Raw genomic sequence first — 26,566 nt, forward strand, 5'->3', positions numbered from 1 at the left:
CAAAGCAAATAGGGCACAAATTACAAAGAAATGTAAAATGTTTTTGTTTTGTGGAGCAAGAGCAGCAATAAGTATATTTTATTTTTATAAAACAGCTGTCCATCAAAATTCTTAATTTTGGGTAAAAATTCAGGTTATTCAGCTCCATTTTGCCAACAATTAAGTGCGTTTATTAGTTATCCTGTGCAAGCTATAAACAACAATTTGTATTCAATTAAAACTGATTTGTGCCACAGTATTGCTTATTTAATTGTGGCCCTCAAATGTGACGCTCAAATGTTATCCGTCTGATTGGGCTTTCGATGATGCATATAGAGAGTGAGATGAGTTTATGCCCATGTGCTGGGCCGTTTAATTAAGGCAACGCAGTGGCAATGAATGCGAACTGTACCCCATGGCCAATTGCTCCATTGTATCGATGAAACTACATATTACTGTGTGCATTGATTAAGTTAATATTGGTGAAATTCACAGCTCGAACTTTGACTGCGACTGCGATTGCACTGCATACGTCAATTGGAAGCCCGTTTCGGATGCACTTGTCTGCGCATCGCTGGAGAAATACATAACAAAGGGCGGACGTGCGATTAGTTTGTTGCCGGCCAGATCGTTACCGCAATAATAAGTGGGCTGCAGTGCCTGATTATTTGCCATATATGAGTTGGGTATTAACAGATAGTCGGAAGCACGTCCCAAAGTTCGAACAGTGCTGTGACAGTCCGTGTCATAGCCAGCACCAGGTGCATCATTGAATTTGGATAAGGCAAAGTGTTCAATGTTGTAGCTGTAAAGTAAGATAAATCAAATACAAATTATTGCGTAAAATTAAATTAAATTAAATGAAGTTAACTAAAGTGAACAAACATTTATTGACGAGCTATTTGCGTGATATATTTGAACAGTCGTCCGCCCAAAGAGTTTTCACATGGCTAAATAGGAAATCAAAACCGCAAAATTTTAACAAAATATATGTTTTTCATATTTTTGTAGATCGAATGGAATTTCGACTCAAGACCAAGCTATCATCATCAATCTGGCCGTCTGTCAACAACTGTAATTGTAATATATATTGTCTTTCTGAACACTCACCTTATCTCCTGATTTGCGGCACCTGCCACACATATGGCGTACCTCAGGTCGGGCATATAAACGCCGCCCGCAAAGTTGAAGCTAACAATGCCGCCCGACGAGCTGCGCCAATACTGATCACAGCCCAGCGGCGCCAATAGCTCCAGATCAGCCAGCGAGGGCGCAGTTAACGTCTGGAACAGCTGCACAGCTGGACCAGGGCCAGCATTGCCACCAAATATGGTGCGTGGCAGTAAATTTCTAAAGAAGGGCAACAGGGGGCGTGCAGTGGGCAGGGGGGCAGCAGCAGCAGCTGGCTGCTGCGTATGCTGCGGACACTCGAGTTGTGTTAGCGTCAGCTGCCACGTGGACTGCGAAGAGTGGCTGCCCAATTTGAAGTGCAATTTCAGTGTCTGGCCCCGTTGCAGTTGCACGTACAGATGCTGTCCGTTGTTGCGGCCGCACAGCTGAAAACGCTGCACCTGCAGAAAATCGACGCACTCCAGCAGCTGCGTGCTGGCATTGAGGCGCGGCTGCGGCAGCTCCAAGCGCTCGAAATCGATGCGCACTTGACAGACCTGTGCGCTCCACGGCGCCACCTCATACTGGCAGCTGTCCAGCTTGTTGAGCTGCTCTGCTCCCGGATTGTGTATGACAATGCGCTTTTGCCGTGTGCTCGACATTGCATTGCACTGCAGCTGACAGCGAACAGCGGGATAAAAGCTGAGCAGCACCAAAAACTGCGCCTGCAACCAAAGTAACTTCATTTTTTTTTTTTTTGAAATTCTAACGTTTGGCAACGACAAAGAGAACGCGTTGATTTAATTTTCAAATTTGGCAGTATGTGGCCTTTTATATGTGCTGCTCTTATTTGTTATCATCGAAATTATCACATTATCAATAACTGCTATTGACATTCACCGTCAGCTGATAACAGATGTAACTGTACGTGATAATAGCCCTGCCCAAGCAGCATCTCGGCCCAGCACATGTCAACAGGTTGCCAAGTTGCGAAATGTGAGCAGAGCTCATGAGTCAGAAACTTAGCACACGATATGAAACATTGAAAAAATACGAACTGCCTTCGAATATTTGTAGTCATTTTTAAAACTAAAGCCCATTTTATACGATAAAATGTTTATTTACAAATCAATACCATTTTTCTCTTTATTATTAATTAAAGAATTGATTTGTAGACTGTTTCTCTTATATTTAGTACTCATGCATATTTAAATAAAAAATTTACATAATATATATATATAATTAATCAATTAATTTATTAAAAAGTTATATCAAAAATTCAACTTTGTCATTTATTTAAATATATATATACATATATTCCTTGCATTTTTAGTTACAATTAAGAATTACAAAAAAAAGTGGCTTGTAAACATCTCTAATGCTCTCTAGAGATTCCTACCGTTGTTCAGTTATCAGAACGAAGTTCTCTTTAGTTTGCCTTAAGTGCGTGGAGTTGTGGGACAATTCTAGCAAATCAATAGGTCTTGCAGTTTATAGGCAAGCATGCTGCAAGCTGCTGTTTGCCATAAATACCATTTTATTTGGTCATGCTTTAAATAAAAATTCATTGGCCAAACGTTCTATCAATAAATGCCATAAGCAAGTTTTACGCACATTTTATGACACTCACACACGCACACAGGCACACACACAAACCAATAACTGCGGCTGCTGCCAGGCATTCAAGGAACTCTTACACCTTTTATGACTCCAACACACACTCGCTCTTACACACACACAAACACACACCCACTAGCAGAGACCTCATCGCCGCACAGCTCCACAGGGCAAACAATAAAATGCCAGGCATTTATGTGCGCATATTTCTGATTGTGTGTTAAGTGTGCGTGTGTGTGTTTGTGCGTGTGTGCGTGTGCGTGTGTGTCGCTTCATTCGTGTGTGAGAAAACTCTGCTCCTAATTCATTTAAGTTATATATTCTGTGGCATAGTTCGGGACGCACCTTTCACAGTATTTTAAATTCAAACATCTGTGACGTCACACAATCGTCGCACAACTTGGGTGTTTGGAATTTAAATAAACGAGCATATAATAGGAAAATTGCATGCAAAGCGCGATTAACATATCAAAAATAATGTTTTACAAGTTTTCAGCTTTTCACATTTGCATGCACCGAAAGCAGCAAAAAAAAACTCCATGGCAAACATTTGCGTTTAAGTTTCAAAAATTTATGGCCCAAGTACAGGCAAAACAACAACATGCTGGAAAAATAAAAATAAAAAAAAACGCGTGCAGCCTGCGCGTAAAAATGGAACTACTAATAAGTAAAAACAGAACAAAATAAAAAACTTGTTTAAAAAAATTTGTTTGTGTAGAAAAAAAGAGCGACTAGGAGATGCGCTATGAAAGCTTATATATCTTATAGCTCGATAGAAGCTGCTTAACGATATCGCTTAACTATCTCTTTTTTATCTTCCAGCAGACAGAGGTGGCAAAGAAGCATAGCCAAAAGAAATATACACGCATCATGCATCATACTTTCATCAAAGGCTTAGCTTTGTGGAAATGGGCCAACTTTGCTCCGAAATGATATCACCTTGTTCTCCAAGGGCGTTTCGGTATAAAAGTTTAACAACCGCAGCAAAAGCAGCTCCCTCATTCTCTCTGCTCCTCTCGCCTATTTATGTCAATGCTTTGTTTTAGTTTTTTTTTTATTATTATTATTATTATTGTTGTTGCTGTTGTTTTATATTGTAGGAGGCAGTCGCCTGGTCGGCTGCTTGCATGTCGTACCCACTTGTACTACCTTTTGAACTTGCAATAAGAACAAAAACTGACGCGCATTTCGCCGGTTGTTGGTTCTGGGTCTGACTCTGGTCCCGGCCCTGTTTTATGTGATCAACAACGTGTTTTGTTCTTACTCAAGTTGTTTGGTACTATGCGAAAATTGCTTCGGCGAGAAAAATAAGTGCAGGCATGTCAAAAACAAATACACTCACACACACACACACACAAACAGACTAGAGTGTTTGTTGTTTGTTTTTTGGGGTAGCTCGGAAAAGTTTTTGTGCAGTTTTCTTGTTAGTTTTGAATAACCACCTCATAAAAGTAATACCACAATGTCCTTGCCACAGCAATTTTGCAGTTTGTTGTTGTTATTGTCGCTGTTGTTGCAAGCTTTGCTCATGCACAGCTTGATCGAAATTTAGTGCAAAAGTTTAACGCAAAAAAAATGTAGGTTAAAACGTGTTCCATAGAATGCCAATTAGCTGACACTCGATTGCCTGCCAGCTGCAAGCCAAATAGAGAGTAGCCAGCAGCCACGCCCCCTAATCATAAGCAACGACATTAACAATGTGCGCACCGACATCTAAATTGGAAATCTACCGGTAACAAGAAAATGCATATTTTGGCTGGCTTGTGTTGACTTCCTAGCCACGCCCGCTTTTGCATTTTTCTTTACCCATATTTGCTTATCAAGTGAAATGCATGCAACAGCAACAACAACAACAACACAGCAGATGTGCGACGTGTTGCTTGCTGGCAGCAGTTAAGCGAAAAACTAGCTGTTTCCGGTGCTCAAACACTACGCCAAACTGATTGCGACGCAACAACAACAAAAAAAAGAGACGAGGTATGCAACACTTTTGTTGCATTTGCAATAAATTCAAATGGAATAACAAGAAAAGCGCAACAAATAAAGAGGCAGCTGTGTTATGCTCAATGCATGTTCCCAAAAACATTTTCAACTAAAGAATTGGCTTCTTGATGTGAAATATTTCTTTTACAAAAAACATAGAAACATTTAAAGGATTACCTTTAAAACTAACTGCAATACGCAAAATTCTGACCCACTATCATTAAGAGCTTCACAGCAAGGTTTTAAGATTAATGATAGGAGCTTAGACTCCTTTACTTCCTGCAAAAGAAAACTTAGTTCAGCACGGGAAAGCAACTGCAAAAATGCAATAAGTCAGAAGTTACAAAATTTAATATAAATCCAATTTAGGCACAAGACGGCCAAGCGTCATTCTATGCGAAAACCATCAAAAGAGCCCCAATCCATGACATAAAGTAAATTATGCTTTATGCGTCATTTATGAGGCATATTTCTCGTCTGAGAGCACAACCAAATGTCTTTGTCAGAACCCTGATACGCAGCTCCAACAGTCCGTGGGGAGAAATTCTAGGAACAGCTCCGTCTAAGGCGAATTTTGTCCTCTTCGCCAAAACTCGGCTAACTCAAACATTTTATAGCCTGTGGCCACCTACTGGAGCAGTTACTGCGGTTACCAAGGAGCTATTATTGCACTGTAGGATATTAAACATATTAAATATAAATATAAATTTGATATAATTTTATTGAATTATTCTATAACATATTATGGATACAGAATTTGGGGAGAAAACACAGCACAGAACACGTGACAATAAATTGTAATGTTTTATTGTTGCCGGAAATGTTGACAAGCGCCATGAAAACAAATCGAAAACTTCATGTAAATAAAAACAGGCAGAGATACAGAGCGAGCTGGAAAACTTGTTGTGAACGTTGTGAATCTGTTGCTTTTTTAGCCATGAGGCACAAATTGCAAAACTGTTTTCTATTTACTTATATTTAATTTAATGCATTCTGGCCATCAACATGATAAACTTTCTCTCTGTCAGTTTGGCAATTGTTATTACTTTGAAAAACTTTTGCACTTTTATATGCAATTTTTTCATGCAGCAACACGTTGTACGCTGCGTATGCGTATTATTCGGTAGATGGTAAATTTGTTAAGTAAATTCAACATAAATGCGCTTACAGTGAATGCGTATAATTGTAATATTTACATAGTACAGCTGTACAAATTGAAGCATTAACTCGCCTTTAAAAGCTCACGCATCAGTCAACGCATTTTGGTAACAGTTAAAGCCAAGGCTTAGATCTCACTCAACCACAGACTGGCATTTGTCAGGCGCTGAGGCTTATTTATGTGCGTCGACTGCAGCCATGAATTGACTTTGTGACATTATAGTTGGGCGGCATGCCAGCAATTTAGTCCGCCAGGCACAAGCCCTACATACATCCCTCTAACATATCACATATTGTGCATGGAAATCTGATGTCGACGGCAGCAGGCGGCGCCGTTGTCTTAGTTTACCACATGATGCACTTGCCAAGCGGCAGCGGCGGCGCAGTATGTCTTTGATTTCCGTTTATACTTAAAGCTAACCACAAGTTCACCCTCAGCCCAACCCCCTTTTCCGCTCGAGTGGGTGACTTAATGCAATGCAAGCGGCAAGCAGTCAGCCAGACGCAAGCAAATGCCTTGAAGTACTCTCCAAGTTGTTCGTATTTGTGTCTGTTGAGTGGAAGCTGCTTTATGAAATGGCCATTGAATTGCCACTCAAAGAGGCATAAGCTCTTTTGAATGTGTGTGGGCACAAATACAAGCAACTAATAGAAATAATATATTTAATACGTCAAAATACAGATTCAAATTAATATTTTATGTAAAGATATTAATAATTATATAGGGGAAGTTATATATTTAAAATAAGAGAAGCAATTTAATAGGTATTTAATTGAACGACAAAAAATACATAGAAATGTTATAAAATTATATTATTTAGGATCAAACATAAACATGTAGACCTACCCTCATATCAGTTAAGGCTCTAGGTCTTAAAAATATTATAGGTTTTATTTATTATTTATTTATCTCTTATGCTAGATTTGAAAAGCACTTGCATTCCCGCACAAAAATTGAATTTTTCATCGATCAATTCCATTTTGTATTATAAAAATCGAATCGCCATTTAACAAATAGAATGCACAAAACATTTACTTGATGTGCTTTATCAAACAAAACTCAATTCAAAGAAAACCAAAATCAAATACACGAAAATAAGCGAATGAAATGCGCTCAGCGGCAAAGCGGCGTATGTGTAATATTTTCATATTGCAAAAAAACAAAATGCGACCCAAAATTGAACTTACGTACATTGGTTGCATGCAACAATTTGGGATTTTATCTAATCAGCATTTTGTTGACTTTTTATGTGCCACATATGAAAGTCACGGACAACTTATCGGCACGCATGCATAAAATATCTTGAATATTGTATTTATCTATGCAGATGGCACTTAATTTGATTTTACTGTGTTGGCCAGGTCGTAATTGTTGGCAATTGCTGGTGCAAATGGCAAATGGAATATATAAAATTGCATAAATTTGTAATTTTAAAGTTTATATATGCATATACATGTTAAATTTGCCAGCAGGTCGTTGAAAGTTTATCTGTCTGTCTGCACGTAGGGCAAATAAAGTTGCCAGCTCCAAGCCAAGTGGATTTATGTGCAGCTGAGACTGGGAGCGGGTGCTGAGTGGGACGCCATAAAGCCAATTCGCTGGACAACACGCGACGTATACTTAATACACACGTATGCAATGCGTGACTGTTGCAACAACCATAAGCAGCTGAGTGTGTTTGTTTTTGCTGCCTCTCTCTCTCTCTCTCTCTCTCTCTCTCTCTCTGGAGCTTTGCAAGAGAAATGAACTTAAAATGTGCAAATTGTTTATATTTCAAGCGGCAAAGAAAACAGTTCGGAATATGTGCAAGAGAAAATCCTTCAGCCACATGTAAGTATGTGCCGGACATTGAATAAGATTAATGAAGGTTTTGTTTATGGTTTTTTGTGCGGTTGTCCGGCCGCCTGCTGCGGTAACGTGGCATAGCCGCAGGATGCTGCGGCCGCTGTTGCTGTTCTTGCTGCTACAAACATTTTGCAAGCAGCTTTCGGCTTGTTCTGTTGCAGACAAAAAACATATTTCAATGATGATATTTCGGGTAGGTGGTGCATTCAAAAACAACAGCTAGCAGGCAGCTACAAGCTGACCCACATGCATAGCACAACACACACACACAACACACACACACACACATACTCGCACACACACTCTCACACACTCAAAGGAGTGTCAACAAACGGAGTTGTGCCGAAGCCACAAGCAACTGTCACATGCATGTTACGAATTGTGTGACAATTTGGTTAATGTTCACCCTGGAGATATTTTTATTGGTCTGTCAGAAAACAATTTCAAATGTGAATGCTGTGAAAAAGCATGTCATGTCAGCCTTTCGAGCTGTTTAATAATTTTTATAAAATTAAATTTGCCAAATGTTTTATTTTACACTCACTTAACACTTTAGCAGCAGCAGAGCCTTAGCTTTAGTAATTCTCTTCTTGCAGATCAGATTCTCATTCGGAGCTTTACATTATCCATTCTTGAATTATTGGATTATTTTTATTGATATTATTGTTTATGGTGTATCTATTTGCAATATGCTGATAGAACTGATGTATTACAGGCTCATATGAATATGAATAAGTGTATTTTCTTGAGATTAAGCACGCCAGCAGATCAAATATATTAGTTCCTTATTGTAGAAAATAAATAAATAAATATTTAACACATTTCCAAGTTTATATATAACAACTTTCATTCTGGCTGCCGCTTAAGAGCTAACTGTTGTTATTAATGATGAATTAATTATATTTCAAACTAACTTAAAGAACTTTATATTCGCTTTCTTACTGCGGCGCAAAACTTTTCTACCTTAACTACACTTCATCCAGGCGAATGCACGCACCACACTTCATAGGATTTTCTTTTTTACTTTATAATTTCAGTTTAATTATACCCCGTGCTCGAAGAGTGCATAATTCATAATAAACAAACCATAAGTAGAGCTGTAGACACCTTTAATTAGAATTTCAGGGGAAATTCTTGCCGGCAAAATAAAAGAGAAACAACAGAAACAAGACAGAATGAAAGAGGTAAGTAATCTACGTCGAGTACGTACTCCATTACTTTGAAATAATGTGCTACGAATTGCAATTTAATGAGCTCATTGACAGACCCAACAGCTGTAGCAAGGACACTAAGAAAAAAATATGAAAAAAAAAATCCAAGAGGAAAGGATGTTAACGCAAAAATGAGTTAGTCGCGGCTAAATGGCCCGTAACCAAGCTTGAGAGATAGAAGATTTACGTGCAAAGCGCGTATTAAATATTAATCATGCCACGTAATGCAAAACCCCCCTTGGCTTTAAGCGAAACAGAATTCAAGTCAACGCATTTATCCAGCACTCCCAATGGTCCCTCAGAATGTTACCATTTTTTAATTAACCACCAGGGTATCTTGCCCCGCCGAGCCTGGAGCTGTCAGTTGCGTTAAATTTGTCGCATGTTGACATTTGTTACCTACATGCGACATTATAAATATTGCGCTTGCAGCACCGTTTGGCAACAGCCACGTGAGCGCCACATGACAGCTGTTGCCCGAACACTTTTTAAGTAGTTGCTAATGAGTCTGTAACTTGTCTGGCATAACATGCCCTGTGGCTGGTAGTGTATAGCACAGCTATTCCAGAATACACATTCAACTCAATTTTGCAAGGCTTAAAGTCTTTTTAATTGGAAGAGATAGGAAATGAAAACGGAGCTTTAGCTACAAGCTCTAGACCAAGCTCTTAAACATATTTTCATATTACTTTAACTTTTGGTTGCCTGTTTTCAAACTTTTCTTTCGATTTTGATAGCGGACATAGCTTGCAGCTTATTTAGAATAAATGCTAATCATCCCATACATGACTGTTTATATTTATTAAAATATGTACCACGCAAACAATATGATAATTAATTCCGATAGATATTCTTATAGATAAAAGTAAACTCTCATTTTAAATTTAAGCCAAAAGTAACTCGCAATAGATAGATAAGTTTGTGCTTATTCATGTTCTTTTTTTCACCTTAAATTTCATACATACATCATTTAAGTTTTCAATAGCCTTTGAAGTCTCTATATTAACTTTTATTTATTGACAATATTAGAAGTATATTTTATAGTCTTTGTAGCCTCTCAAGTCATAAATAAATAAAGGAAAATAAAATGAAAAAAAGGAATCGACTTTTTGTTGTATTTTTACCAAAGTACTTTTGTATGCTGTTATGCAGCTTGGCGTTTTAGGGTAGAAAGAGCTAACAGGCAATCATATGCGCTTGCATTTATTAAAAATATAATTCCGACCCCTTTTTGTCGTTTTAACAAGACAACGACGAATGCCCAGCAGGCAGCCGGGCCAAGTACAAAGGCTAACCGTGTTACGCATACGCCAAGTGTGCCAGCAGTTGTTGCCCTGTTAAGCAATGCCAAGCGCTGCTCGTGGGAAAACTGAACTGTTTTAAGTGGAAAGCTTACAATTATGTAATAGTTGAGGGTGACTTACATCTAAATATATATCTACATAAACATATTTTGTTTGTCTTGGCGTTAAATTTCAACAAGAGCAGCGAAAAGCAATAGCAAAGCGGCAAGAAAATAAAAAAAAAAACAGAAAAGAAATCGTATTCATCGTATAAATTTGCACTAAACTGGGATTCGAAATGGATTTTCTAAGCTAAGGCAACAATGGGGCACCGGCATAATCTCCATGAATGAAAGCGCAGCATCATCGACTAGAACGACGCTGACGGGCGTCGGGCGTCGGGCGACGGGCGACGGGTGATGGCTGATGGGTGACAGCAACATGGCCATGACAGGCGGAACAAACGAGCTCGGCGTATATGAACCCAGAGAGCTACAGCTGCTACAAGGCTGAACTAAGGCAGCGTCTGAGCCTGTGCTAGGCAAAATGTACTTTAGTTTCTCTCTAGTCGTAGTTACTCTGCTTAATATATTTGCATGCTGTTAGCGTGGGACTGAGTTGGGCGGGCGGTAACGCAGCACGGGCATTATAAATCGCATTAAGTGGATCATACTTTGCATATGAAGTGCCCGACTGACGCTTCGCAGTCTCGATGCCGACTGGCTTCTGATAAAAACCAAGCACTCGACAACAACAATAAACGCTGCCGCAGTCGACGCCAACGCCAAGTTGGTCTCGCTCACAGCGCAATCAAAATTCAAAAGTTTCATTACAGGTGAATATCTGCGACGGGATGGGTGGCAAGAGATTTTAGTGTTGCCAGGACTCTGCGTTTTATGCTGTCAATTGTTTGGCAGCTGATGATGAATGTTGCCGATAGCGTCGCATTCCTCGCGTTGATAGCGAAAATTTGTAGCCGCATTAAGTTTTGTACGTGGAACTTGTTATATTTCCACTGTCTAGTTGAAAATATATAGGAGCCCTAATGGCACTGCATTGCTGTAAATTATGCGATAAAGTTTCGCACTTTTCTCAATGTGAAGGGAAAACTTTTAACCGAATTTTGTGAGACTGGCGATTGCTTAAAAATTTCTTAATATTTTTTTAAAATAGTGCAAAATTGTAATACTAAATAATTGCAAAAATTAATTTAAATGCTCAAATAATAGCTGCATTTAATTCCATTTCAAAGAGAACGAGTTAAGATAACAAGCAGGCAAAGACTTGAGATGGTAAAATTATCTTAAATGATTGAAAGCTAGAAGATTACATATAATTAAATATAATTTTAATAATCAAATATTCTTTTTATGCAAATATTTTTTTTTTTAATCTATTTTATATTTTTACCAGATTTTTTTAACTTTTACCATACTAACATAAAGAAAGTGCAACCCACCTTAAAGTTTATTTCAATTATTGTGCCCAGTCTAGTTTACTTTTCAGTCTGTCTAGACATCGCTATAAACATAGTTTGTTTTGGCCAACTTCATATTCATGAGCTACCATAAAGTATATGCCATAAATATGTATAGCTTTTGGCTATTGAACCTAGACTCTCGCCCACGATTGTTGAAGACTCTATAACTATGGCGGTGCCCTCACAAAAAAAGCGCAAAATATTATCATAAATATGCCTCAAGGGAAAAAAGCGAAACTTCCAAGTACTTAAGGCCAATTAAATTGTGTCTCATTAGGAGAAAACTTGTAAAACAGCACGTGAAAAAAATAAAACAATAACAACTCCAGTTAATGTTTAATTAATAAAATGCAAAACAAGTTTTTGTTGTCGTTGTAGAATTAAATTGAAATAAGTTATTTAAAAGGCAATAAATTAAAATGTGAGGCGAGACGTTAGAAAAGTCAAGGCAAGAACACAACAACAACTACATATATATCCATGTACACGTACATATAAATGTATACATACACATTATTAGGTGCCTGAACAAGACAATGCTTGTACAATACAAATGGCCAGAACAATGCCAAGCAGCCCCCCCCCCCCCCCCCCCCCCCCCCCCCCCAAGCTATCCAAAAGAACGCCCACAAATGCCATTAGAGTACAAAGAGACTTGAGCGCCATTGCTGCTTGGCACGAATCGTATCGGCAATCGCATAAATCTCGTCCTTTGAGAGTTGTTACCGGTTCACAAAGCGCGACAGCGTTGCCACCTAGTTGCAAATTGTACGCAGGGGTTTCCTTAAAGCAATTACAACACGCAGTTTCCTTTTTATGCACTCTCGAACTCGGACACGGACTTGTCTTGGACTTTCTGCTGACTTCCTATTGTGGCAACGTGACTTTTATTGGACTTTGCCTGTTTTTCGTGTATTTAGTTTTTTTTTTTTCCTCGTATTTTGTTTTTTGTCTCTTTTTGCTATTTTGCGTTCATTGCTAAAACTTTTCGTCTCTTGTTTATGGCATTTATCGTGCTATTTATTCAGCTTGTTATGCCTTTTGTTTCACAAGCCTACCCCCCAAAACTTCAACCCACACCAGTTCAAGTATTTGGATTTGTCCAGGCTCACGGCTCACGCATATCCCGCAGCGTTTTCCTTAACGCGCCTTTGCGCTTATCTAAACGATTGTCTGTGGAGTGATTATGAGTGTTGGTAGCTTGTTAGCATAATTGACGCCCCGTGCCCGTTTAGCCAATACTCCCACCCATCGAGCAGAGGAGCAAGGAGACGCAGCTCTAAAGGCAGATACTGAATAATAATCAACTGCTATTTGGTTACATTTTCATGCCTAATAATAACTTTGATTGTGAGCAACAGAGTGCTGGGTGTGCTCCATGTGGCGTATAAACGCAGATACATATGCAAAGGTTACGTGAAGTGGGGCTTTAAAGATTGATTTTTAAAACCGTGCAATAATAATGTTGTGTGGTAGGAGATTATATAGACATATATATCACGAGTTAAGCAATGATAAAAACATTACAAAAACTATAAAACTAGTTTAAGCTTAATATTTACATTAGTCAATGTTTAATTACAAACCAAAAAATGTAAACTTAAATACTGTTGTTAAATCTATTTCTTTCCCTCTTAGTAAATACGCCAATGTTTACATGAGTAAATGGTTTCTAAACAGGTAGCGAGCAAATTTATCTTCATTTTATTTCAATTTTCCAACGCTTTTCGCCCAGTTAACGCTGGCAGCAACTGCAACTGGAAAATCAGCACAATTAACGGGCAGCGCATGCACACACACACATATATATACCACAACACAAACACACAAAGTAATCATGCTTATAAACTGCAAAGCGAACTGCAAATTACTGCAGACTAACGCACACCATTAATACACACACACACACACACTTTGGCACAGGCAAAACTTTTGATTACAAGTGAAGTGCAATGATGTTTGGCGTTCAAATACCGCCTGAAATTGTCATAGACTGGCTGCAAAAGTTGCTTTGGCTCCAATCTGTTGAAATTGTTTCGCTTAACCGAAAAACAAGAAAAACCGCCAACACGCACATTAAAGCCAAGTGCAAACATGACAAAGACAAGTGACAGCAGCTAAAGATGCCACTTGATGTTTAAATTCCAGCATGTAGCAGAGTGTGAGTTTATGTGAGTACGCGTTAGCCAGATGGCAGATGGCATTGTTTCTATCCCAGCTCCAATGCGGATTGCGCAATCAGCTTGTCTGCCACAGTCAGCAGCACGCTACAAGTTACTATGCGGTCATTGCGTATACGACCTGTTGACTCGGGCCAAGCAAAATGTTTTTCACATTTTTGAGGCAGAAGTGCAAAATGTTTTGCCTGTAATTATTGTAAGTGCCAGCCACAACAACGACAGCACAAACAAAAGCTATTATACAATAAGCTCTTCTGGCTTTCATGCGTTTGGCGGTAAGAGATTGGTTGAACGAATTAGGTAAGAGTCAACAAGATATTGTACTCTTTGTTTAGATCAATTTAGTGTGTTTCTATGTTTGGCATATGTTTCTCTATATGAAAGCTTGACTGCTGTCGAAGTCGATAGCTCTCGACCTTATCGATAAAATATATGTATGCAATTTAAAATATTTTGTATAAGATTAAAGCTCTTAAAAGTGCAGACCATTCACGATCAAAACTTTCATACATAAGGTATACTATCGAATATTAAAAGGTCGTAACGAATCAGCCGATAAATAAATTCAAAGCCATCGAGCTTGTTTTTAAATTTATCGTCTATCGATAACTACGAAAATGGCAGCATTTTTATATACTATACTCTTAATATTTATAACAAAGCCAGATTTAAAGTTAAAGTTAATTGACGATATTATCGATTATCTGTTTAACATTTTTCAACACTGCCATAATTCGTCGCAGGATTTACAATTTTAAACTTAAACAAGACAACCAAACTTGACTTTAAATTTAGACCTTAAAAGCGGATAAAAAAAATCTAAATGTCAAAAAATAAAACCGATTGCCTAGCGTTAAAAAATTATTTGCGATATTTTCGCGGCAGGTGGGCGTGGTCGTGGCGCGTGAGCGCATTAATGCGCATTTAGCATTATGGTGTTTGGTCTCCGCGGCTGTGACGCCTGGCTAAAATTTGGCCAGCCGCGATGTTGCCGCTGATGGTTTTGTGACGTGCCACGCATTTCAAATCAGCGACAGCAAATAAATATTTAAATGTAGAAATCAGCGTTGGGTTCTATTTATATTTTGCACGGCATTCAAAAATAACTTTATAGATAAATTTGAATAGATATTGAGAAAACATGATTTTGATATTTAAATAATATAACAATATTAAACATAATAAATTAATTAACTTAATTGATGGCAAAATAAGTCAAAGCATGTTTATGCAACAGCTGTTAAACATAATATTTAACATAAGCAGCGTGAATGTAAGAGCCTGATGCAGCGGTAGGAGTAAACTAAGCTGATCTTAGCTACTTAGATGTAAGCCCCTTGTATGTTATGCTCTTTTAGGTAACCCATAATATTTGCCTGCGCTGTGTTTTCATAGTCAATAAGCTGAGCCAAGTAACACAACAAAAATATAATATATTTCTGAAAGCAAATCGCATCAAACGCACCCACACACAGTTCCTCGGCTATTTGTCAATACAGAGTACAGAAAAAGGAACGAAGGTCTTTTGAAAACATTTCGCCCGACTCTGACAATAGCTGGGGAAAAAGAAAGAACTTCAAATGCATTTTACTTTTGCGCGAGCGAGCAAAATCTTGTTTTGCATCAATAAACATTGACATTGGCGCTTTTAAAAGACTCAGTGTGCGCGTGTGTGTGTGTGCGCGTGCGTGTGCGTGCGCGTGTGTGTATCTGTCATAAATAAAGTTTTCGAGGCAAACAATAGCATGCATTTGATGTTGCGCGCCATAAATGATGCATGGTGCCAGTGCAACAATAAAAGGAACCAAAGTGCGAGCTTGCCCCAATCCATAAACAATATTAAAGCTAATGCATATATATCCCAAAGTTCTGGTCATCTAATACATACATGATTCCCAAGCAAACAAACTCGACAAAAACAAAAAAAAAAAAAACCGAAAACTTTCCATAAAAACTTTAACGCAAAAATGCATTTTCTGGTGTGTGTTTTAGCGGCGGCTGCTCGTTTGCTTTTATGCAATTTCTTATGGCAGCAAAATGATGCAGCTGCTCAATTCCCAGGCCGTAAAAACAGCTGCATCATCTGTTGTATATTTGTGTTGTTTTTCATGTATTTTGTATTAAGCGCTTAGTTAGATTAAAGCCAAGAATATACTTCAGGCTGCACTACCCGGCGTATACGTTATTTTCAATCATAATCATCTGCTGCAAATTGTGTTTTTCATATTTTTTGGTCATTAAGTCAAGTTATTGCTTACTGGTCTTTGTAAAATTGAAAGCTAATGGCAAAAGAGCGTATACTTAATGTCTACCATTCAAGTCCAACTCAGAGCAGTTACTCATCATAGCCTAAGACCGGAAATTTACATTAATTTGGCTACCACACAGGAAATTAAGTCAAATTTGCACAAGCTTTCAGCCAAGTACGTCAGCAAAAATAATAAACGAAAAAAAAGAACAATAACAAAAAATGATAAAGAGCATAAGCTGGAGCCATTAGCAAGGCTTAGAGCCAAGCAAAAATCATAAGCTGCTAATTTCGCTAGGCCATAAATGACAAAAGAAGAAGCAGCAACATCATATGTTGCTCTGTGCGTGCGTGTGTGTGTTGAAAAGGATGTGGCTGTATGTGGCACGCTGGCGTATGCGTAATATGCCTAATGCAAAACGCAAACTCAAATAAAAGTGATATGCGCCGAGCAGCGAAGACGTTACGCAAATGTATTTGTAAGCAGCCACTTAGCACACTTACGAGCCGGAGTTTGAAATATGCTTGGCAGCTGACTGCTTTTAACAGCAACAGCACCAGCATCAGCTCCAGCAACAACAGCAACAACAAGAGCTGAGAAACAACAGAAAATCCTCTTGAGAATTTGACAACATATTCACACGGGCCCCGTTCTTCGCTCGGCAATCTCAGCGCGTGCCACACGCTTTGCGCATTTAACGCGTATTTTGCACTGGCTGCTGACAACGTCTCGACGCTGGTTTTGGGCCATGCCGCACGTTGTATATGTGTGCGTGCCAAAATTGTGGCATGCGGCATAAACGCACTGCAAAAATGTTGCATAAATTGTTTTTAAAGTCACAGCCAAAGTGAGTGAAATGTAAGCTGAGCTTAGGTCGAGTTGCATTGCTGCCAAGCAGCTGGATTTTTCCAGATATTTTACGTCTAAACTCTGGAGGACATTGGATTTGCACTCTGCTTATATAGAGCTTGATCTACGCCCAACCGCATGATGGACAGCATGAAGCCAGCTGCTGACAGCAGTTGCCCGCCCAGCACAAGCAACAGACTCGACAGCTTTAGATATGGGCGCTGCTTTGAGGTTCAGCTGTGGTTTATAAATTCCATTTGCGCCACTTTTGAAGCTGTCATCACATATTATAAACAATATATTGACGCTGAGATGCTTATCGCTGAAGCTGTAAAGCTATAAACAGTGAACGCGAAAGAAATCGCAAGTTCCCAAAGAAAATTTTGGATAAATTTCGATCGAATAAACATCTTAACATCAAAGTGGCTAATTTATATATATTTTGCAAGAGTTAACGGGAAATTCACTTGAAAATAAAAGAAAATTCGATTCAATTTAATGAAAGCCAATTTGCGAAATTGTAGTGAAAATGCGAATAGGACTACCTTTTGCTGTCTATTTATATTTAGTTCAGAGCGCAAATACAAAAACCTTATTCGTTCGGTTTATATATAAATAACTAAAACTTTATCAACTTCGTAACCCACCTCTAATTTCCTACTGCGCTTATAACTTAACAATTTAAAATTACTTTATCAGCTTCGTGACCCGCCTCTGATTTGCTGCTGGCCACTTAAATACCTCATGACTCGGCTAGCTTCAGGAATTAAGCTGCTTAGTCAGCATTTTTACACGCTTTCTGCTGGCGAATGCGACTTGTTCAATTTACAGCTAATTAGCTTTAATTTTCGCTAGAATTGTTTCATTTTAATTTTAAGTCAGACGTGCCAATGGCTTGGCATTAATTTGAGATTTTGCGTAACAATACCTGCGGGATTTGCGGGCTTCCCAAATGTCTCGCATCCAATTTACAATTTATGTAATGTGCGTGCTTGTAATTTGGTGATTTAATTAGTTGTAATAATTCATTGTTTTTGCCGGCGCCGAAACCAAAGATAATAAATGGCATTTAATTGTTGGCCATACTCGTAATTAGTTGTGGGCCATAAGCCACGTTTTGCATGGGCTTTGCCCTAAATGGAGGACACTGCTTATCGATAATCTTCTAATGGTCTACATTACATGCCTGCAAATGTTCGACCAAGCTAACAGCACCTGGGTATGTTCTACGTGTGGTTTTTTTTTGTAGGGATAATATTAAATTTAAATTAAATTTGAGCTTATATTTGAGGGAATTTGTAGAATATTTAAAAATAAAGCAGGGACACTGTGTGCTGTAACAATTATTTAATAAAAAATTATTTGTGGAACTCTTATATAAGATATATATAAGATATATAAGATATATATATATAAGATAACTAGCGGGTATTACCCAGCCTTGCCATGCTCTCAAAGATATTTGAAGATGAGTTTAGGCCAATCGGATGGTAAACTAAAGAGTTTCATACAAACAATTTTCACGATTTTTCCAGTCATGCGGATGGAATTTTCCGAAATCCCCTACAACAGTCAAAATTTCAGCTAACTCATAGTCAGTAATTCAGTCAGTCAGGCCAAACAGTTTTAAATATAGATATATTTTAAAAAATCATTAATATTAATATTAGAAATTATGCTTTAAGGCTTAAATGCTTTTAGGTATTTCCAGGTATTTCCTCATAGTTATTTAAATTAATTAGGAACTCTCTATAACAATTACTTGTTAAAATAATAATTTTTTTGATAAATTACTATATAAGAACTTTTGCACTTTTAAAAAATACTTAAAAGTAAGACAAACACAGTCTACATGCTAAAATGATTATATAAGATGTTAATGGGATTAATAAATTAGCCACAGCTTGTTGCTAAAGCAGAACATTCAAGTCTTGACTGAGAATAGTCAGCGTTAGTTCATATAAAATTAAACATAATTACCTATGCTATGCTATGGTTAATCACTTACGGAAATTTCGTATATTTCATAACATAATATAATATATCTGTCTTGCAGTTCATTCCATAAATCAGGAGTGCGTTGAACTGATATCCGTGAAACATTTGCGTAAGAGCTGACCAAAATGAATCACCTGCTGCGCTTTGATATAATTCGTATCTAATATGCGGTTAACCATTTTGCCAGACCATAACGTACATGGTAGTAGAATAAACGGGCTGCCAATACTACAACAACAAAATGACAACAAGTATTCAACAATAATTAATAATCATTAGTAAGCCGCACATTATTAAGTGGTCGACTAAATATTGAAATTACAATGGTATTAATGCCATCAGGAACAACATAAACAATGGCCTTATTATGGCAACGGCTGCCAGGCCAGACCGGGCAACAACAACAACCACAACAGCAACATCAGCGGCAACAATGACAACAATGTGGAAATTGCTTTAAACAAACGAACAGCGGAAGCTACCGAGGGGATAGACGCAACGTCAGCGCAATCCAAAAACAACATTGTCATCTGTGCGCACGTGTTTATGTGTGTGTGTGTGTGTGTGTGTGTGTGTGTGTGTGTGTGGGTGTGTCTGTCGGTGTGTCTGTGTACTTGTGGGTGTATGGCAAATTATGGGCATGCGTGTGAATTACAAGCATGTGAATTGAAACAGTGATACAGCCAGCTCACACCCAAAAGAGCTGCTGCACATTGCAACAATGATACACAAATGAATGTGTTCCCAAAAACGCTTTCAATACATGCTCTTGAAGGGTTCGCAATACACAACGACATTTTGAAATAATTTAAAGTGAAATACTTGGCCATCGTTTTTGATGCTTCCGAAAAACAGCATAGAAATAACCCATTCCCGTTATCAGAAAAAGATTTTCTTTTTACACAACTTAGCTCTAAGAAATTTTTACAATATATACATACATTTATCTGGAAGTATAAAATTTTCTCCAGTACAATCGACATTTCTATTATAGAAACCAAGCAAATAACATATATATAAAAACACTTCGATTTTCAATTTTGGCGAATTGTACGCGAAAACGTTTTGAAGCTGTCGTTTGCATATTTACCGCATGATGAGCCTGTAAGGAAAATGATTATGGTCTCCAAGTGGTGCACTGCTATCACCATTGCAATTGCATTAATAATGCTGCAGGACAAGGACGAGAGAACGACGACAGGCACAACAGGACGAGGCGCTGGGAGATACCCGTTGCATACTTTTTGGCGCGCAGAATTTCATATTTGGCAATAATTATGCCCATGGCTATGCTCTGCGGGCCTGTGCATTAACCTGACTCAGTGCTGCAAATGTACATTTGTGTGTCTGTGTGTGTGTGTGCTTGTGTGCTTATTGTACATGTAGTTCCCATTATAATGCATAATTTATGCACGCATTTAATTAAATTCCAGTACTGGCACTTATTTTTGCATCAATTTGTTGGGCCCAAGCAGCCCCGGCGCTGACCTGAATTCCCCGAGCAAAGCCATTTAATTGTCTTTTTTTTAATTTAATAAACCCAAACAAAACCGCAAAAATTAACTGTCAAAATACTTACCAAATTAATTTAAAGCGGCCACGCAATTAGTCTAAACATTTCATTATCAAATTTGAAATATGCGCCCACTAATTGACAATTGGCCTACATTTAAATGCTGTTAAAATGATGCTTTTCGCTGGACTCAGCGTACTTTTGTTTATTTTTTTTTTTTTTTTTTGGTTTCAGTAAAACGCTGAAAGTTAATTATTCTTAATGGGCATTAGGCGGTAAGCAGATTGCGTATACGTATTTTTATGCGAAAAAACGCCATTTGATTGGATGTTGATAATAAATAATTATAAAATATGTAGAGTTGACTGATTGTATGACATGTATTCCATATTTCAATTAAAATTAGTTAGCTACCCTTATATACGTTTCTATTTGACATTTCAATTATGCTATTTCGCCTTTATGCTTAAATATTTGATATTAATATATAACTATTTGGATAGATATATTTATATACGTAGTACAATATATTCTCTAATGAGAGCAGCCAGAAACAAGTAAAATCCCATATGAGTATAACTTTTCTTTATAAAATTCAATTAGTTAGTATTTCGTTAAGAGAGATAAGCTTATTTTGGGGAACAGGCAGACGAAATATATATAAATTAGTTCAGTATTCATTTGCTTATATTGTAGGAAAGAAATTGGACATTTTCTTCAGGTTTTATTACCTAACATTATTTAAAGTAAAAAACTTCTTACATTGTTCCCCCAGTTGCAAATATTCCAAGCTTCCAGGTCTGCTGCTCAGTGTGGGGCTTTAAGGAACACACATATTTTCTAAGCTACACATGCACCTTTTGTACTAAAAAAAAAAAAACTCATTATGTATCTTTTCACAACAATAAATGTATTATGCAAATATTTATAGCCTACACTTGATTTATGTTATTATAGTCCATTGCAATTACAATTTAAACAAAAACAATTGTATTTAAATGAGATTTTAATTAGTTTGCTTGGTGTTAGTATGATTAATGCATATGCAAATAGGCTGCCAATTAATTGAATAACAATAAAAAAGTGTGCATTAACTTAATTAATATTATAAATGGTTAGATGTAAATACTAATAAAACCTTAAATGTAGCAATTAATCTCATCTTTAATAAACTTGAAGAGAAAAGTTTAACAAATATGAAAAATATGTGTAGAAAACTTGATCTCTTGATCAATTTGGCATCTAAAGCTGGCAGCATTATTCTCGTAATACTTATAACAAGAGCAAAGCATTCTTGAAACATATTGATAGCTAATTACGTTCTTATAGTTCTCTAGAAGCTTACAATGTTATTTCACTCCTCCCTCTAAATAAGCACACATGTTATTTGTCTGCTCCTATTCAAGGGGTATTAATTTGACACGCCCTTAAACTAAACTGAGTTTGCCAGCTAAGCAATTGAGCCCATTCGAGGCCCCTAAATCAATTGGGCCAAGTGTCTGCTATGACATGGTCAACTAATGATGATAGATCAAGCGTACTTACACTTAGTCACTGGCACATGGAACAGGAGGATGACAGGATGTCGTCATGCCAAGCATCATTGTGTGACACCGTAACTAATTTCATTCAACAGCAGCATCGATGCGCTGCTCACCCCCCACTACTGTATGCAGCTGTGAAGGACATTAAGTTGCCGGCAAGGACAACAATATGTCAGGCGCACAGGCGATCCGGAGTACAAGAGCTGCTCATTATTTATTAATTGCATTTAAGGTTGATGCAAATTTTGTGTGTGTGTGTTTGTGTGAGTGTGAGTGTGGGCCATGAACAGTTGCATGTTTCAATTAATTTTAGAATGCAGCTACAAATCATTGGGTCATAAATAACTTTATTTTTTCTTAGCATTATTTTAATTAACATTACATAATTAATTACATGTGGTTGGAGTTTGGCATTTACATGTAAATATTTTAAATTTTTATCCACCCTCAGACAATTCAAGGCTACTTATTTTCAAATATATATGCTGAAGGCAGCAAAAGGTATTTATAAAAGAAATCAAAGAAATTTCAAAGATAAGTTGATCAAAGTAAATATTGAGTGGCAGTGAATTTTGCAGCACTTTTATCTTGAGCTGGCGTGCTTTCCTTTATAAAATATCAAAAAGTTAAGTATAAAAATCGAATGCAGCTCAGTCCATATAGCTGCTGCTTAAATCGTGATTTGGCCTTTTAATGATAAACAGATAGCGAAAATATTACTCATAAAAATTGTGTTACTCTGTTAAGCTAATAAAACAGATCTTGGCCAGGTCAGTTTATTTTGCATTTAAAAGCTAGACATAAGCTCTAAATTCATTCTGGCCCAGAGGATGTTATATTTTGTTCATCTGGCCTATGCCCAGCTGCTGTCTTCCTTAGAGCACAGATGACCTTAGATAGCTCTTTTGGCAAAGCGTTTTTTATGAATATTTGGACAGGCTTGTACCAACAGTTTCCGCTGGCCACACCTCATAAGCCCTGATAATAACGTGGATAAAGTATCTGCATAGCTGCTGGGACCAGGACGCGCCTCTCTTCACACCTTCAAGTTGTGCGCGAAAAAGTTTGGCTTAACTTTGAGTTTCTGGCAGCTCACAAAAAAAACACAAAAAAAAAAAACGGGCATAAAAAACAATCCCTGCGCACGGCTTTTGGCCAAAACATGATGCGTACAAATGCAAGTCTCATTAATTTTGCCCGGATTGCAATTTAAAATTTAGTGCTTGGCCCCGCGCTGCAGATTGTTGGGACTACAGTTAATTAACACCTGTGCGTTACGTTGTTGTTGCCGGCGAGTCAGCGGCTGGCGTGGGCGGGCCCAGAGGCTGCTGGAAGGCGGGCTGGTGCAGTATAAGCCACTTCAGTCACACTTTTGTGCGCCACAGCCGTGTGCGCTGACGCAAAGCGGAAGTGGCACTTGGCAGGAAAGCAGCCGCCGTTGCCGCAGCAGAGTCTGCTGCCAGCAGCGAGCGTATCGAAAACCGAAACTTTTGATGGAAAAAGTTTGCAACAACAAACGCATTCTGCCCAGTAGCAATTGGATGAGAAGAGGGGCGGCGGACAACGGACGACAGACTCCTTAAAACCGTCAAGAAAGTCGCTATAATTCTCGCACAGTGCCTCATGAATTTTGATTTTTTCAGTTTAGTTATATACATTTTTTTCTACGCTTTCACTTTAAGCACGGTCTTAGATTTGAATAATGAGCAAGGTGCACAAAATGTGGCTATAAAAATTGCAGGCTTAAAGATTAATGTTTTGGCGCGCCTTAAGCCGAAAGTCGGCTAAACAAATTTATACCTAGATAAAAGCAGCCTAAAACAATTGAAAAGTGCGAGCCGCCGAAAACTTTTGGCCCCGCCAAAAGTTGGCCGCGCCACCAAAGTGCTCGGTGAATTGTGGCCGGAGTAGCAGCACGCAGCCACCATGACAGCCGCCATGAAATACGGCACAGTTGCAGCCGCGAGCATCCTGGTCGAGTTCCTGGCAAGGCCAGAGGCTCTCATAATTCATGGACCACAGGCGTGGCGCAGCACGCCCAGCGCCTGCGGTCATATTATATTTTTGACCCCAACCGACAGCTGCAGCCGCCGGCAACGAATTGAATTGGATGTCAGCAACTGCTCGAGATTTGTCTAATTGCTAAGCAGCTTCAAAAAGCAGCTACTCGTACTTTGATCTGGCCGTATCTTGACGTTGCAGTATGCCTCATGTCTCTCGGGCTTCTTTCTGTATTATGCAAATGCGCAGTAGCTACAAAAAGTTTGTCACTTGAGAAAAGAGCTTTAAAAAAAACCGACAAGAATGCACTGAAATGGCGTGAGCAACGAGAAGATACCCTATAGAGTTTACCGCTTAGCTCCATAGTATGAAGTTTACGATATGAATTATGTACTTACTAACTGATATAATCAATTATGGTAAAAAGAATCGATAGTAGAATCCAAAAAGCACATTACTTCAAATATTGATCGTAACGTTCTAAGCACGCGTCTACAATAATTATATTGGATAAGTAATACACACATAATATCCATTAAGCCCTTTAGCTGTTTACAGGGTACACAAAAAAGCAAGAAGAAACTGCAACAGGGGCAAGTTTTTGCCGAGTGGTAGCCACAGCTAGAATGTTGATGACTTTGGTAACAACTTAAATTGTTTGGCTGCATTGGATATATATATACTCCTAAAGAGGACAAAGTTGAAATGCGTTTAGGGACTGTCGATTTGTAAGCAAACTCGTGCTGCTCTAATGCTGCATAAGCGATGACCGACATTTTAGCCAATTAAGTTGCCTACTTAAACTTCTGGATGCACTTTTGTTCATTTTTCGAAAATAACAAAACTACAACACACTTTTATGATGATTTAATGTGCCAACTTGGAGTGTATAAATGATAGTAATAATATTACAAGTATAAAACAATTGTAAAAAACACAAAAAATAATGCCCAAAGTGGACCAACTTTGTGATCTGAAAAAGACATGCGGCTTGTACGAATCGAATCGACCGGCATATGGCGCCTCCGGCGGCTCCGTAAACTCGTGCTGAGCCTCCAGTTGGGCTGCATCAATGATCACCTCTGGATTTTGATTGCGCTTATCGCTGGCATCCAACAGCATTTTACGGCTTTCACTTGAAAAATGACACAAATACTGGACAGCTTTAAATTACTTGCAACAATTATTTACCACATTTTGCAGCACCCGGAAACAAAATTCAATAGATTTAAAAATGCAAAATCAAAATCTCGGCGCGTTGTTATCAGCTTCAAGGCAATTGGCGAACTAATTCACAATACCATCAGTGGCTCCCACAAATATTATTTGTTTTTATGCGCTGAATTTCAGTTTCAATTGCAAGCCGCAACATCAAATGCAAAAGTCAGCAAAATGCATTCCAAGAAATCTTTTGCTCCTCTGCGCTTTATCGCCTTCAACGGCCAGTACATTAGCAAAATATGTACACAAAGTAGTTATATTGTTGTTGTTAGCTCTGGCTGCTGCATATATGATTATTTGAATTCTTTCTCACATCAATAATATTTACAAACGTGCTCAAAGTCGAAAAAAGTACCCTTTGAGGCAACGGTTATATACCCGGCTTGAATACCCTTCTAGCTGAAAAGTGGACTACTCGGTGGTTTCGCAATGCATACATCTAGTTAGATATAACTTACAGATCAACTGAATCATGTCTTAAGTTACAGCCTTTAGGCGAAATTACAGAGAAATTGCAATTGTTTCCACCATGTATAGAACCTCATTTTAAAATAATATTTTAAAATAAAATATACTTTGGAAATCAATAAGGGTCATCGATGCAACACGAATAGTCTTTTCTAAATTTTAAAGAAAATATAATTATATTCCACATATTATGCATGCATAACAAGTAAGAGGTTCTAGTCGGGAGCTCCCGACTAGGGGATACCCTGAACCCTCTTCTTCCAAAATCAAATGCATATATATAATCTATTTTAGAAGCTATATGTCAAGTTTGGTGACTCTAGCTCTTATTATTTACCAAAATTGCCCAAAAAACAGTATATCGATATCGATTTTTATCGATTGCTTGGAAACGGAGTAAGTTATCGATTATCGGAAAAACTCGATCTGCGCAGGCACTAGGAGCACCTACATCTTCAAGTCTCTAGCTCTTATAGCTTCTGAGATCCCTGCGTTCATACATACGGACAGACAGACAGACGGACATGGCTAGATCGACTGGGCCATTGATGCTGATCAAGAATATATATACTTTATGGGGTCGTAGATGCTTCCTTCTGCCCGTTACATACATTTGGATTATGCACAAATACAATATACCCTTATACCCATTTTTAATGGGCTTAGGGTATAAAAAGGTTCAGGGTATCCCCTAGTCGGGCACTATCGACTAGAGCACGCTTTATTTATTAAAGAGCAATATTAAAGGAAAGGTGTTAAAGTACTTGTGTGCTTGGATATGCTTACAATGCACTTTTGTTATGTTATTATTATGATGGTCCATGGTCAAACATTTGGAGCACACAATTTAATTAAGCTAAATGTATTTAGTTGATA

The 26,566-nt window shown here is 38.0% G+C and overlaps 1 protein-coding gene across 1 annotated transcript; it reads right to left on the minus strand.

Moving 5' to 3' along the window:
• Positions 1 to 468: 468 nt before the first annotated feature.
• LOC115759990 lies at positions 469 to 25,294 on the minus strand. Its single transcript, XM_030701143.1, has 4 exons — positions 25,193 to 25,294; positions 24,914 to 25,136; positions 1,090 to 1,814; positions 469 to 784 (listed from the first exon to the last, which is right to left on the minus strand). Exons 1-4 carry the CDS (start codon positions 25,195 to 25,197, stop codon positions 469 to 471), a joined length of 1,269 nt encoding a protein of 422 aa, XP_030557003.1. The 5' UTR covers positions 25,198 to 25,294.
• Between the last annotated feature and the right edge of the window lie 1,272 nt (positions 25,295 to 26,566).

Source organism: Drosophila novamexicana, unplaced genomic scaffold (assembly GCF_003285875.2).
Source record: "Drosophila novamexicana strain 15010-1031.04,08,12 unplaced genomic scaffold, DnovRS2.1 tig00000387-arrow-pilon, whole genome shotgun sequence".
NCBI classification, from domain to species: domain Eukaryota; kingdom Metazoa; phylum Arthropoda; class Insecta; order Diptera; family Drosophilidae; genus Drosophila; species Drosophila novamexicana.

Excerpts from the sequence above, each read along its gene's own strand:
- LOC115759990 (XM_030701143.1), bottom strand. Across the intron at positions 1,815-24,913 it reads TTTACAATTGTTTTATACTT|GCGCAGTTTTTGGTGCTGCT; the intron begins GTAATATTATTA and ends CTTTGGTTGCAG. Across the intron at positions 785-1,089 it reads GCCGCAAATCAGGAGATAAG|CTACAACATTGAACACTTTG; the intron begins GTGAGTGTTCAG and ends CTTACTTTACAG.